This window comes from Arctopsyche grandis, chromosome 9 (assembly GCF_051622035.1).
Source record: "Arctopsyche grandis isolate Sample6627 chromosome 9, ASM5162203v2, whole genome shotgun sequence".
Taxonomy (NCBI): domain Eukaryota; kingdom Metazoa; phylum Arthropoda; class Insecta; order Trichoptera; family Hydropsychidae; genus Arctopsyche; species Arctopsyche grandis.
The window spans coordinates 27160454-27175613 of record NC_135363.1 but is presented as its reverse complement, the minus strand read 5'-3'; the positions used below and the strand labels follow the sequence as shown (position 1 = coordinate 27175613).

Genomic DNA, 15160 nt, shown 5'->3' with positions numbered 1-15160 from the left:
TACATGCCATTTCGCTTGCACCAACACTAGCCGCGTTACGAATATCTACACAACGAAAGCATTTCTATTGCAATTGCCGCTCGAGTTAGTACGTTTAGATAAAAAAAAATATTGAGATAGAAAACTAATCCTTATAAACGTGGTGAAATAAAAAAACCTGTCCAAATAAACGTAACATAGCACGGAGAAAAAATCCCTAAAAAATATATATTTTTGACTTTTAAAATTCGCTAGACAATTAATTGTAAGTATTTTAAAGCAATGAAATATCACAATCAATAGGAAAAACATCTGACTATTGATTCCAATGCTCACTTTGAGCATAGCAATACTATATTTTGAGTTAAAGACTGCAAAAGCCAAAAAACTGTAAAAATCGCGCATTTTTTTAAACGCTCATATCTCGTAAGCGATCACCAACCAACAAAAATCATTATCATATTCGAATTCAGTGGGTCAAAGTTAGTAAAGATTGGTTAGTCTCCGCTTTGGTATTTTTTTTTGTTGCTCAGTGTTATCAAGCGCTCCCATTCGTGAAAATTTCCATTTCGAGTCCTGAATTGGGATAATCAATTTTTGCTACAACTACGAAACCATTGACCTTCATAATTAGTGTATTTCTTGAAGTATTGATTTTTAAATAAGAAATTAAAAAGTTCGTTCTCACCTTGGAAAAATGATTGATTACTCTTCGAAGAGAAGTTTTTCGAATAATAGTTAATTATTGCATTATTAACAAAGGTTCCCATTAAAAACGTATCGCCTTACCAGTACAGCTAATGACCTTCATATACAGGCACTTAACAATAATAAAATATAATATACAATTTTATTTATATGAAAAAATAGTCAGACATGGAACAAATATGAAAATATTCATATGATTGAATTTTATTTTTAAATTTTGTCTTCTCAATTATTTCAAAAACAACATATTTTAAATTTAGAGCACCCTTATCAATCTAAATTTTTGATCCGGTAATTAAACTGCCACACCAAGTTCAGCTTTCTCATTCAATGTCACTAACCGACATCGGTGGTTAGTTAAGGTAAGATCAATTCGACAATAGACTCATTGCTCTGGCATTTGACTCCAAGTGTAGTCGATTTCTTCGAGATGTACAACAACAGAGTATCGATCATCGGAGACCGGGTGGCTCCGGAAAAGCCAAAAGTGGTTTTCTTGGATGTAAAACCGATAAGTTCACCTGAAGATAGAAGATTAACCGTTCCCAGTAAAGATACAGCATTCCAGGACCATGGCGGAAATTTTATGTCCCAGCCCCAAAGAGATATAGTATATGAGAACATTAAACCTGTTGTAATGATTTTGAGAGCTCTCGGAGTGCTACCGATCACACGGCCCAAGCCAGGACTTACCATCTTCGCCTTAGTAAGTCCAGCTATGGCTTACTCCTGTTTCATCTTCATTGCACTGATAGCTTACATAATATACATTTCCATGCACCGTGGCAAAGTGATGAAGTCGGCAGAGGGCAGGTTTGAGGAGGCCGTTATTGCTTATTTGTTCACCGTGCAATTGTTTCCACTCGTGATGATTCCTATAATGTGGTACGAAACGAAAAAAATCGCTGAGGTTTTAAATAGTTGGAGCGATTTCGAAATTTGCTACAGAAGAGTGTCGGGGAAATCGTTGCCATTGGGATTGAATAAACAGGCTTTTATAATAGCCATTGCAATTCCTTTGCTGTCCACGACTTCGGTATTTGTTACTCATGCTACTATGATACACTTTAAACTGCTACAGGTGAGCTTTGCTTGTTTAAATGTGATGATTATGAATGTTTTCATTTGTAACCATTGTTTTTTTTTTGTTGCAGATGATACCATATGTGTTTTTAGAAATGCTCACTTATATTCTTGGTGGGTATTGGTATTTGCTGTGTGAATCTCTAAGCTCGTCTGCTACAATTCTGGCAGAAGATTTTCAACAGGTATAAATAGATTCAATAGATACAATGGATTTTTGATACTTTTTGGGGACAATTTAAATGCACATTTTATGAAACAAATGTGCATTTATCGTAGGGATTTAATAAAATTTGTATGAATTAATAAAATAAATGTACAATTTCAAAATAATTTTAAATGTAGTAAACAGCAAAAAAATTATAGTTAAATTATATGCCAGCGGCATAGCTCGGTCGTTAAGCTTCTGCTTAGCATCGTGAGGTGTCGGGTTCGATCCCAGGCCCGGGCCTCGAGTGAAAATTAATTTTTCAGAGTATGCTGTTGGTCAGACCTGGATTTGTGACTCCAGGTTGATCGTTTCCTATCAGAGTTTGCCAATTTTCTCTGATTTCATTGTTGAAACGGTTCCCGGTAAAAATTGGATAAAATCCTTCCTATATACAATATGTCACCAATAATTTGTGTTTGAAAAACTTGCAAATCAATGAGACATCTATCAAATTGTACACAAACTTATTTATTGCACATTAATCAGTGTCTCGTAATTCAGAGACTTATGTATGTAATTAATAAAAAAAATGCTGCAATATTTGTAATTGGCCAGGAAGGCGCATTGGGGTTGCCTGTAATGCCTTCCTGGTATGTTTAAAAAAAAAGACACATTTAAAAGTCTTACGTTTCTTTAATATAGTATTTGTAAATAAAATACGAAATAAGACTAAAAACCATTAAAATAAATAAAAAATATTTAATCATTAGAAAAATTACAAATTTATTGTTTTAATTAGGTCAGAATTTAAATATTAAATTCAGGCATTTGGCTGAGCATTTAAGATCTCGCATATATCATAGGATTGGCAACCGTACAAGTTGGCCCACTCTATAATAGGCGTTTAATCTTAATAACTAAAGAATTTGTGAATTAAACTGCAAATTTATTGTACTTGAAATCATGCAAGTTTGTCAATTGTATCAGCTAAAGCTGAGCACTTTTTAATTGCTAAATGATCGAAACATTTTTTTTATTTCATACTATTGCTCAATGTAACATTTTTTATTTAATAGAAATATATTTATTTAATGCGCAATTTATTTTATTGTAATGCGCAAAAGATTCGTTTTACGGAGCAGTTATTTTTTTAAATGCACCGCTGAATCATACCCATACTTTTACCTTTCATTTGTGACTTAAATGGAATAGCATTAAAAGACAAATCACTACATCTACCGTCAATGAAAATTGCAGAGGTAAATTTGTGTATTAAATATTTTTATAACATTGTAGGCATTGAAACACATCGGTCCAGCATCTTCAGTATCGGAGTATCGTGCCTTATGGTTGCGTCTGAGCAAACTCGCCAGAGACACCGGCGTCGCCAATTGTTACACGTTCACATTCATCAACCTGTACCTTTTCCTCATCATCACTCTGTCGATTTACGGATTGATGTCGCAGATATCTGAAGGATTCGGAGTAAAAGACATCGGTCTAGCCGTGACGGCCTGCTACAGCATCTGCTTGCTGTTTTACATTTGCGATGAAGCCCATTACGCATCCCAAAATGTAATTAGACAACGGACACATGTTATATTTTCACTGTAATTTGATACATGTTATTTAATGGTGACCATTTCAGGTGCGTACTAACTTTCAAAAGAAATTACTTATGGTTGAATTGTCGTGGATGAATTCCGATGCACAAACAGAGATCAATATGTTTTTGAGAGCAACTGAGATGAACCCTTCCGCAATCAGCTTGGGTGGATTTTTCGACGTGAACCGTAATCTATTTAAATCCGTAAGTAATTTATAACATAACCTAACTAAGCATGATAGGGGAACACTATAGTTGCTGGCCACTTACATTAAAATAATACATTAACCTCAAATTGATATACTATTGCTGGACAACTACTTAGAGAGATTTGAAAGCTGAAAAGTACTACAAATGAAAGATAAAATACCCGGCTATAGATTCCAATATTCATTTTGAACAGGAAATTGACAAATTTTGAGACATCGACCGAACAACACCAAGATATAGAAAAATCGCGTGATTTAAAAAACACATATATCTCCGAATCTCCGGCCAATCAACATTTTTTATTACCAGATTCGTGTTCACTGGGCATAGATCTATAAGAAAAGTCATATCTCATCTCTGAACCAAAAAAAAGTCATCATTTGTCGAACAGTAATCTTAGCATGGCCAACAACTATAGTGTTTCCCATATTTGCGATTAAGACACAAAATTTTGTTGATACTCGGTCCAAATTGTTGAAATGGAGGCACAGTTCAATCTATCAATCTATCGTTTTCTTGAATGTCAGTTCTAAGGTTAGGCCTAGTTTAGCATTATATTGCAATGAACTCAGTTAGGTTAAAATCTTTGAGAATCCACATACTATTTAATATTAATTTGCTCATTTATCTTTTTGATAGTTGCTGGCAACCATGGTGACATACTTAGTTGTCTTGCTTCAATTCCAAATAAGTATACCAGAAGATACAAGCGTATCAACAAATATAACTATGGTGGACGAGGAAGCTTGAGCTACTGTATCGGCAAAAATTTGAATTTTTATACAAAATTAATTTTTCTACCCAGTTTTGCTCGTCATTTGTAATATAAGCTGCTTAAACATTGGCTAATCTATGTAATATGTAGTTGACATTCATTTATTTTTTTAATTAAATTTATTTGAATATTTGACGACAGCCAATCAGAAACGAATTTGACGACAGCCAATCAGAAACGAATTTGACGATAGCCAATCAGAATCGAATCAAACACATACAAGGAATGAATATAAGATTATAAATGTAATATTGAATTGAAACGACAGTCTTTAATGAAATATATTTTAATTGATCGTTATACAAATATCGATTTGATTTGCGTATCACATACGGAATATCTCGAACGTTAACATTATTTTAAACATAAAATTTATATTAATAATATCGCTCAATATGAGCTACACTTCAGATATAATTTCTAAGAAAAAAAAACAAATAAAATGGCACTGTTAGTGTTATAATAATAAAAAAATATGCACACACATACAGAGGTAGGCCGATGGTCGCAATGAATGAATCGGTCACATTAAGCAATGTCAAACAAACAAACAATTATGAAAACATGTAAAACAATGACTTCAGATTTGTATTAGAATGATGTCCATATGTACATATAAACGTCAATGTAAAATTATATATTTTAATTTAATTTTTACAATAAAACTATCTCAAATATATTAACATTTTTCTTTTAAATTTAATAAAAATCAATGATAATATCTAATCAATAATATTATATGTGTGTACAATTTTTCTGACATATTCTTTTCGGGTTTGGTGCATCCGATCGACAATCGCCAGACAGACTGAACGACAGATTAACTGGATGGCAGCTTTAAACGCAATTCTCGTCTTCTCGAATGATAGATTGCACATCAGATGACGAGTAACCTTTCGATGTGCACAGATGCAATTATTAAAATTGAGTTGGATCTTTCTGGCGAGTTTAATAAGGCAAAATTCGGAACTAAAGTATCAGAAGCACAGAACGTATATAGGGTAGGTGTATGTCGGGACTTCGGGTAGATTTCGCTTAGTGTAAGTGCGAGCAGTGCGCACGCAAGGTATACGTGTCGTTAATCTGTGGTTCAGTCTGTCTGGCGCTTGTCGATCGTTTGCACCGCATCGATTCTTTTCATATATTGGGAAGAGACTATAAAAACTGGCCATTTGTCTATTTAAGTAAAAAAAAAAATACACTAGTGAGAAGCTTGTGCGCCCATAATGGTGCTCTTGTCCTACGCTAATTGATAGCAGAATATAATTGAGTTCAAATTCAAGCCAGTTATTATGGTCTCTCTCATACATATTACATGATATATTTTACATTTTGTGTTAATAGATTATAATACTGTAAAGCCTCTTTTAACCGATTACATTATATTTACATTAAATTATTGTAATATTTATACATTATAAAAATAAGTGATCGTATTATGATTTACTCGTTATAATATGAAACTGTGTGAAACTTTCTATAAATACATTTACATAACGAAAAAGAATTATATGATCAGTCTTCAATTATAAAATATATAATCAATTTGTCAAAATCAATAGTACGGATTTGGACCAATTTATAGAAACTAGTTACTTTTTGCAAGCAAAATATTTTATTGTGGTTTATAATCGTTCTGTATTATGACAGCCCATAATAATAATTCTGATAAAACTTCATTTCCAATCGATGAGCGGCTATTGTGAGATTCAGTAAATGTTCATATAAGGCTTTCACCATAGACTGATCGCTCTAACAATAGACTAACCGAGACAACTCTACTTTTATAGCCGTGAGTTAAAAAAATCATCAAATCATCCGATTGCAGATTAAATGATGTTTGATCGAGTGCAGCGCCATAGTGACAAAAAAGAAAACAATCACGGTATAAATCAACATGTCAGTCAGATGGCGGCTTTACTTTAATTTAACAGATATTTTGGGTTAAAATAAGGTATGTTATTGGAAAAGAACTGTCACTTTTTATTATTCACAATGGCTTCAGTTCGTAACAAATAAATTTGTCGACAAGTTGAAATCATTTAAGTTTATGATTTTCAAAATGGCGTTTTACCCCACTTGAATGACTTTTTACTGGTCATTTCAAAGTCAAAAGCTTTTTCAAACTTCCGACCTCATACGAGATAATAATCTCATGGTTTTGGATGCGAAGACTAGACACTATCCGTACCCTTCAACGGCATAACCGATCGTCCCCGAGCAGATTGTCAATAAAACTTCTCCTGTTCGAGGTCCAAATTGTTCCGACAGTTGCCGTTCCCGTGAGCAGTGTTCGAATTCCTTTTCATCGTAGCTTCATAATCGGCGACTAACGATTTTGGATACAACTTGGGTGTCCCCATCATAATGTGATTCTTATCACTGTTGATATTGTTTGCTTTAGTCAACGTTCCAGTGCTGGGTGCTCCGGAAAACGAGGGTTTCCGTTTCTTAGGCACCTCCTTCAGTGGAATGCTGACGTAACTGTTTGGCTGTGACATGTAATGAGGGCTTGACGGGATTCGATTCCCGTGCATATTTCTGTGGCGCAGTTTGTATACATAGACGATCAAGAATACGGCGATGATGGTGGAGACGGTCGACAGAACGATGAGGATATTTGTAACATATGCTCGTTGAATGTTCCCGTTGGCCATTGCTAGGACGGGTTCAGGTCCGTACGCACCTGATGCGTTCAGATCTGAAAAGAAATGTAAGAATTTGTAATAACTGTGACATTATGCTGTACTGCGGTGGTTGCCATGTGCATAGTTTATATTTTAGGCGTGAACCTTTTTTTCGACTAATAAAGGACGAATACCAGTCAAGAAATTGATATTGTTCTCGCATCGTTTGAAAAGAAATAACTGCAATGAATACTTATGGTGTATTAGTACCTGCTATACCCATTCATTGAGACTATTTTTGTATGAAATTACTGTTAAAAGGGCTGGATACCCGAAACGTTAATTTTGTTGCTGTTCCTTCCTTCGATATATATATTGAGTGAATGTATGTATATATTGAGTGAATGCGACAATATATATCAATATATATATTGAGTGAATGCGACAGTTGCGCCTCGACCAGATAATATCTATTTTAAATCGACAAAATCGAGGTTTCGTACTCTCCAGTTTTCTCCTCCGAAACTGGACCAATTTAAAAAAAAAAAATCATCATCGGTATGAGAAAGATATTTTCTATGTTTGAGTGGTCGTATTTTTTTAAAAATCAACCGTTAAATAAACACGCTGGACTCTTTTCGTGGGTGTTAAAAAAGAGGCGATTTTATAGATGTTTGGCGGCTCCTAACTCATATAAAAAAATAACTAATCAAAAAAATAAAACCACAGAAACATGCCTATGGTAGATATCCATAGCATATTAAAAAATAATTTCTCTAGTGCCATTATTGAGGAAGAGAAAAGTGTAATACGTTTGTATGGACAAGGCGCTGGTGTACAGCCCTCTTAACTATGTAAATACTTTTTTCTGTAAGCAAGACATTATTTAGCTGCCAGAAGGGATGTTCATTTTATTTGAAAATAATACTCTCAAAAGAGCCAAGTAGTAAAGGAAATAATGTTTATTATTGAACAGACGGACCGATATTGTAACATGCAAGTGCAAGTCTAAATATAAAAGTTGATATAAACTACCCTGACAAAGAGAAAAAGGAAATAATGGTTCTTATTTACAATATTTAGCATGAAAATATTTACATTGTTATTGATTTATTTTATTGCAATACATGGTGCTTGTTTATTTATTTTATTAAAATACATATCATATTTTGTATTGAAAACCCCTATCCGCTGCATCTATATATATATATAAGAAATAGACCAATAGAATAATACTGGAAAAATGAACTACGCCCAAAAACAGCCCTCGTGGCGACCACTGCTGTACTATGAATGTGGTTTGGTTTAATTTAGTGAGATATTCATTTTTAAGATACTACTATTGTTTCCGTCCCATTTTTTTTTATATTCACATAATAATGGAGACTGAAATTGATCTATGTTTATTATTATGATATTCATAGAAATACTTACCATTGCCAATATCATCTTTGCAATCTCGATTTTGCTCAGAAAGTCCCTGACACGAATCGCTATCGGACAGATCGTTAATTAAACATTTTCTCGTTCTTCTCTGGTTATAGTCATCGCATTCTGACCATTCAGACCATTCACCCCAACCGGTCGAATCTGAAAAGATTTTTTCCATTATTATACATGAAGATAATTAACATATAATCAAAAATGTAAATCTATATCTAACCTATGCACGGCGGTTTGTCACACGGTTTGTAGTCTTCGTGATTACCCTCGCAGCCGTTGGGTAAGAAGCATATTCTAGATCGTCTTGATTGACTTTCGCCGCACGTGCCGGAACATTCAGACCAGTCAGACCAGCAACCCCAACCATCTAATAGATTAAAAAAATAATCGTAAGGAAAGTTTGTATTTATTTCAAAGATATTAGGAAAGCACGTACCGTTGCAAGAGTGAGTATTGCAAGCAGATTGTTTTAATGCGATTCCTTTGCAGCTTGAAGTTAAGCATTTGCGAGTAGATGTTCGGTAGCCTCCTCCACAACTAGCACTACAATCATTCCAAGAGCTCCAATCTGACCAACCGCTCGATGAGGAATTTGCTCCGCACGCACCGTCACTTGTACAAAATCGTTCTTCTTCCTTCGACGACAACATCTATACAAATAATGAGTTTAATAATAGGTTTAGCTTGAATGATATGTATATTGGAATATTTTTGAAATGTTACCTTAACTGGCTGAGTCGTAACTAGACCTTGCGCTTTACAAGTGAACTTGAATCGTTTTTCTACATAACCATCGTCAGTGTTATCTGAAAAAAGAAATAAAACTAATGTATTCAATCTGCATACAATAACATGCTTAACTAGTGTCCGAAAACTGTTATGATGATATTACTGAATTTAAAACAATGCTCACTTGATAATATGGCAACCCAAGGAGTCCACGCTGACAGTCTTTGAGTGTCACACGCTTCATTGTTGCAAGTTTCAGCTTCAATGGAACAACCGGGACAAGGTGGAGCACCTTCGCCAGGTGGAGGATTGTCACAACGGCGGTGTCTCCAACGTACTCCGCCACCACAAGGAGCTGTGCAGCGCGTCCAAGGACTCCAGTCAGACCATTTGCCTTCGACTATAGGAGCGACTGGTTCTATTGAAAGCGATACAAATTGATTATTTCATATTAAACACAACCTTTATATATTTTTCATTGAATGTGATGATGATGGTACCTGGACACGGTGGATTCTGAGTGCAGTATATCTCACTGCGATCAGGTCCGACGCAAAGTCGACCGCCGTGGAGAGGAGCCGGTGCTGCACAAGTTCGCCGACGCCATTTAACGGCGACTCCACAAGTAGCACTGCAAGCTGACCATCCTGACCACGCTGTCCAGCCTCCGTGGACTGTGCAATTGGTGACGCTGATTGACGCACCTGAATATTTTGAATTCAATTTTAATACATTTCTTCAGATATTAATACGTATATGGTAGAATGGTGCTTGATGTGTATATGATAGTTACCATCACACGATTTTCCGCCATTTTTAGGTGCAGGGTTGTTGCACTGCCTGGTTTGACATAAGCATTTGTCGTGACTATCTTGAGGAGTTTCATCCATTAAGAAGTTATTGTTTTGAATGCACACTTCCCATGTCGACCATGTTGACCATCCGCCATCCACTAAAATTATTTTTTAAGCATACAATCAGTATTTTTAATAAAGTTAAGTGACTTACAAAATAAGATAATAGTTTTGATTGACGACAAAGTATGCATCTACATATAAGAAATTTTAGCAGACTGATGCTGACTACAGAAATCGATTTTGAACCTTGACGAAGAATGTCAAATCCTGGATCAAGGCAGGGAAAATAAGATTTAGGGAATGATGAGATCAAATAAAAAGTGTAAATAGAAGGAAAACATTAACCCAATGCCGCGGCAATAAATATAGCGAATAAGCCCTGTACGCGGCACCTTTTTCGCGAATTTGGCAATCGAGTTTTCGACCTTAAATACAGATTTTAATATTGACTCAAGTAACCAGATATGTTAATTAACACATAAAGTATTATTTTAAACAATAAAATACGTAATATATCTCGTAATTTTAGCTTAATTGTCAAATAATCATTCTTCATACAATTGAGACGTATCGTCGCCATTGTTCAACAGACGTGACGTCACATAAACGAGGTTTCAGTATGGTTCCATAAAAAACTAATTTCGACTTGTATATATTCATTTTAAGCAAATTGAATAGATGGCATTCAACTCTTAGTAATATATTCAACCAATTTTGAACCTTTAAACAGTTGAAATAGGCGCATATAAGGGTCAAAATCCCGTGCAAAGTTCAGAAATTCTATGGAAGACAGCCGCGCTACAGACTTATCGCGCAAAGCTTCCATAGAAGACGGCCGCGGGCAAACGGTTAAGAGATCTTATATAAACATGCTTAGAATGCTTGAGGAAAGGTTGTAGCAAAAGACAAATGGAGCGACCCAGGAGTTGAGATAAGCAGATGAGCTCAATTTGTAAAAGGCTGGGATTTTAATGGAATCAGGTTTCAGTTATATTTAGAAGAACTTTCTGAATTTATTATGGAGCAAATAATATTAATGGTTTGTACTCAAACTATAATTGATTTTATTCTGAGCTCGTTTGTATGCAAAAATCATGAGGCAAATGAGCTTCAAATTTTCTATTTTACAGTATCATCACACTAAATATAAATATAATATACTCACAAGGAGTTTTTGGATCAGGACAAGCAGGCTGCTTTTGATTCCAATATGTAGAAGAGCCACTCGGTGAACTGGCGCATACCTCATGCATTTCGTTCCAACCACAGAGAGGATCTTGAGCGCCTAAGCAACTGGAACGAGATTTATACCTTCCACAGCTAGCAGCTGGTATTCGGATCACGGCCATCTCAGTACCAATGTACACCGAATTCTAAAAATAAAACAAACTAATAACACCTATGCAATACCATATTAAATTAAAAGACATAATAAAAATAAACATACAGAGTCTTTCAAGTATTGTATAGTCTTGATTGGTGCCAGGGCATTGTTAGATTCCGGCTTCCAAATTTCAATGACACACGTTTTATCACCATCGGGTAAAATTGATATCTTCTTAACGAGACCACTATCGGTGGCTACGAACAGCATATGCATATCAGAATGTTTGGTAGTAACTATGGCTGCTGTCAAATGAGTGTAACGTTCCAAGTTTACAGTGTGCAAAGGACTTGCAGATGCTGGTTGAATGGCGTTGTCCATTAGCTGGTACCGAGATGAATCAGCCAACTGTTGTGATCTGTGAAAGCAATGGTACTAATTAGCAATGTTTTATAAACTATATGATAATAATGCTTTTTTTATAAATTAGTAAGAACTTTGATTGGCCGCTTTGACAGTGTGTGTGGAGTTGGTGGTGCAGGTGTCGGCTCTCCCAAGCGCTTCCAGGATTTTCCTGGTGTTTGAACGGACCTTGGAACGCTTTTTCAATTGATGACATGTTGAAAACGCATATGGCTGAGCCTGCGATGCCGTTGCTGTAAAATAAAAATAATTTATAATGAATATTTTGATAAAACTGCATTAATATGTACACAGTTTGAATGGAAATGGTCTTACATTGGCGTTGTAAATGTTGCATATAGAAGACGTTGATCCGGCAAGTATTCCATTCCTTGAATTTCGTCATAGTAGAAAGGATACTCTCCAGGTACTGAGCAGTTGAGACGAGCTTTGACGAAAGTTGTCCAGTTGTCACGCAGCATCAACTGTCCTCCGGCATCATTTTTGCAGACTCGGGCTATACGAGAATATATTCTCTGAAAATAAAATTCATAGATATTTAGTACTGCATAAATATACATATTAGCCAGCAGTATGGCTTGGTGGTTGCGTTTATGTTTAGCACCGAGAGGTTACCGGGTTCGATCTCGTGCTAATCTTTAATATAATACTACTGGTCAGACTCAGATATTTGTGACTCCAAGTCGATTATTTTCTATCAATCACAGTTTGCCAATTTATCTGATTTCACTGTTGAAACGGTTCCTTTATCAAATTGGTAAAATCTCATTCTACCCGCTATGTCATAAATATCTGAATTTGATTTATGTATACGTAAAAAATTATGTACAAGCAGAGAAATGTTATAATAATATAAGTGGCTTTAGGCGCCATATTGTTGTCAAGTGACAATTGTCCACAGACATTCCTAAATAATTTTAGCATCAGTCGTATTTGATGCTTGGTGCTCGACTTATGTCCGATAAAAGCTTCTCTGTTTGTTTATATTACTCGCAAGATGGGCAAGCATCGTTAAAAATTGCACAATGCATTCAAAAACACACAATAAACAACATGGGATACATTTTTATAAGTAAATTGATCCAATTGTATTCCGTGCGTTGTATCGTATTTATAGGGAGGTACCGCGTAATATTGACAACAATTATTTATTAGTAAGGGCCCTTCTATTATTATAACATTAATTAATTAATTAATTAATTGTTAATTTCTTGCTCTTCAGCTTCTCGAAATACAGCGATTTATGTAATAAAATAATGCAATGTTTGTAAGTAATTTTCTAGGAAGGCGCATTGGGTTCTACTTGTTAGGCCTTCCTGGTATATATCTATGTAAAAATAAAATAAAATATGCATTCATATACATAGTATGTCGTGAATTCCACTTAATAAAGATGTCTAAATCTAGTCTAATCTAGGCCTTCCTGGTATATATCTATGTAAATTAAAACAAAAAATATTGAGATATCATCATCATACATTTTTTTTATTCTCTTCGAAACCTTGTCTAATAAATCACATTACATTTTTTCCGGTAACAACTTTACAATCTCAATTTGAAAGACAAAATTGGTTTAAATCCAATGTCGAGTAAGAAGTTGATTCAGATTTTGTACATCAACCTCAAATACCTCACATATGTATTATTCTCGAAAGCATGTAAACAATAGCTAACCATTTAAGGTAAAATTTACAAGTACACAAGTCAACTTTTCATTAGACAGAACTTTGACAAGAAGTGTAGTAAATTGAACGCTAGGAACAAACGCAGCACAGGCATTATCGTTGAACTCAATACTAAAAAGACATCAGAATAGGTAGTGCGGTGCGAGAGTACAAAATTATTATAACCTCAGCAATAATTTCTCATTAGAGTAGACGGCCTACGCATCTAATATCCGCAGGTCGGTGAGACCACAAAGACAGACCACCGATATAAGGTGGTTCAGAGAGCATAATAAACACAAGAGATCCGACGGAACCTTCACTCATCCTACACGCGGTTCAACATTCCTTATATGTATATGTGGGTTCTGGGTACTATTGTACACTAAACACGGCGAAATTATTGATGAATATGTACACACCCTCGCTAGTGGGACAGGAACATCATGAGTACCACGATGTTGGAACCATTTGGTATGTATCAAATCTATTATACAAAGTTTGGTGTTAGAGGTTTCGTTTCCTATCACATTGAACTGGTATTTTGTAAAGTACTTACACATTTATCGATTTTGACGTGGAGGGAACAAGAGGGGGAAAAACGGTGTCCTGTCTAAGTTCGTTCCTCAACTAGGGAAATTGGGTACGACAGGCAGTTAGTCATTGGGCCACGCAAATCTTTATAACTCGAGCTATGAAGTTACAATAATCTAGTAGAATAAACTAGCTTGGAAAAAACTAACAAAACCTAGCTTACGTGCTGTCAGTTGGTTAGTTGAATAGAATATTTTATATTTTATAACTCGAAGTTTGGAATTTAGTAGACTTGTAGATAGCATATAATGTATAAACTAGTTCGAAGCATTATTTAAGTTTATTGAATTATATAAGTATTTTTTATTGAACATTAATTTTGCCTTTATTAACCAACAGCATAAACTAGTGGTAAGCATATAATGCTTTCGAACAAAGCGGTCACGAGTTCGATCTCACTGGTTGCTGCTGGCTAGACCTTGGATATGTGATTCCAGGTCGATCGTTTCCCATCAGAATTTGTCAATTTATCTGATTTTCATTGAAACGGTCCCTAAAAATTGACATATCTGTCATATCTCTCTCGCGAAATTCGAGTTATTCAGCATCTCGATTTTTTGCTGATTTCTATAAATGCTGCAAATTTGTCCATAGATGTCTGTGTGGATATTGATCTTTGTTTGAATTTGTCATGTATAATGCTTACAATTCTTATTATTAGCATAAATTGGTTTACATGCAAACAGTCGTTTAATTAATTCGTAATTAATTTTACAACTCGACCCCTATATCTACATACATATATTATATAAAAAAAGTAGTTAGGATTTCATACTACTCGACTAAATGACTAAATCGATCCATGAGAATTTTAAATTCAATTCGAATAAATAACGTATCAGAAGTAAGAACAAATTCGTAAAAAGAAATAATAGTATAATCTAAATTACAAAAATAAAATCGGAACCGGACACTGAAGAATACGATTAAAAAGTTCGAAGCTGCATAATCTCAAGTGCCTCGGGCCAAAGTGTGTATTTAAAGACT

The 15160-nt window shown here is 34.9% G+C and overlaps 2 protein-coding genes and 1 long non-coding RNA gene across 3 annotated transcripts in view; 2 read left to right on the top strand and 1 right to left on the bottom strand.

Annotated features, from left to right (window-relative positions):
- Positions 1 to 15160, top strand: part of LOC143916668 (uncharacterized) — a 265871-nt gene that overhangs the window by 48257 nt on the left and 202454 nt on the right. The gene's annotated exons all lie outside the window — the stretch shown is intronic.
- Positions 1118 to 4934, top strand: Gr63a (Gustatory receptor 63a). Its single transcript, XM_077438818.1, has 5 exons — positions 1118 to 1768; positions 1842 to 1955; positions 3218 to 3496; positions 3570 to 3731; positions 4377 to 4934. Exons 1-5 carry the CDS (start codon positions 1118 to 1120, stop codon positions 4485 to 4487), a joined length of 1317 nt encoding a protein of 438 aa, XP_077294944.1. The 3' UTR covers positions 4488 to 4934.
- LOC143916654 (semaphorin 5c-like) overlaps positions 6114 to 15160 on the bottom strand; it is a 188783-nt gene continuing 179736 nt past the window's right edge. Inside the window, exons 9-20 of the mRNA XM_077437850.1 lie at positions 12231 to 12430; positions 11990 to 12148; positions 11616 to 11910; positions 11334 to 11541; positions 10105 to 10263; positions 9812 to 10015; positions 9496 to 9729; positions 9306 to 9388; positions 9019 to 9232; positions 8803 to 8949; positions 8574 to 8729; positions 6114 to 7213 (exon numbers count right to left, since the gene is read on the bottom strand). Of these exons, the coding sequence (XP_077293976.1) occupies positions 6741 to 7213; positions 8574 to 8729; positions 8803 to 8949; positions 9019 to 9232; positions 9306 to 9388; positions 9496 to 9729; positions 9812 to 10015; positions 10105 to 10263; positions 11334 to 11541; positions 11616 to 11910; positions 11990 to 12148; positions 12231 to 12430 (2532 nt within the window). The 3' untranslated portion in view covers positions 6114 to 6740. The remainder of the gene's footprint in view (positions 7214 to 8573; positions 8730 to 8802; positions 8950 to 9018; positions 9233 to 9305; positions 9389 to 9495; positions 9730 to 9811; positions 10016 to 10104; positions 10264 to 11333; positions 11542 to 11615; positions 11911 to 11989; positions 12149 to 12230; positions 12431 to 15160) is intronic.

Excerpts from the sequence above, each read along its gene's own strand:
- Gr63a (XM_077438818.1), top strand. The coding sequence starts at position 1,118 with ATGTACAACAACAGAGTATCGATCATCGGAGACCGGGTGGCTCCGGAA. Across the intron at positions 1,956-3,217 it reads TGGCAGAAGATTTTCAACAG|GCATTGAAACACATCGGTCC; the intron begins GTATAAATAGAT and ends ATAACATTGTAG. Across the intron at positions 3,497-3,569 it reads CCCATTACGCATCCCAAAAT|GTGCGTACTAACTTTCAAAA; the intron begins GTAATTAGACAA and ends TGACCATTTCAG.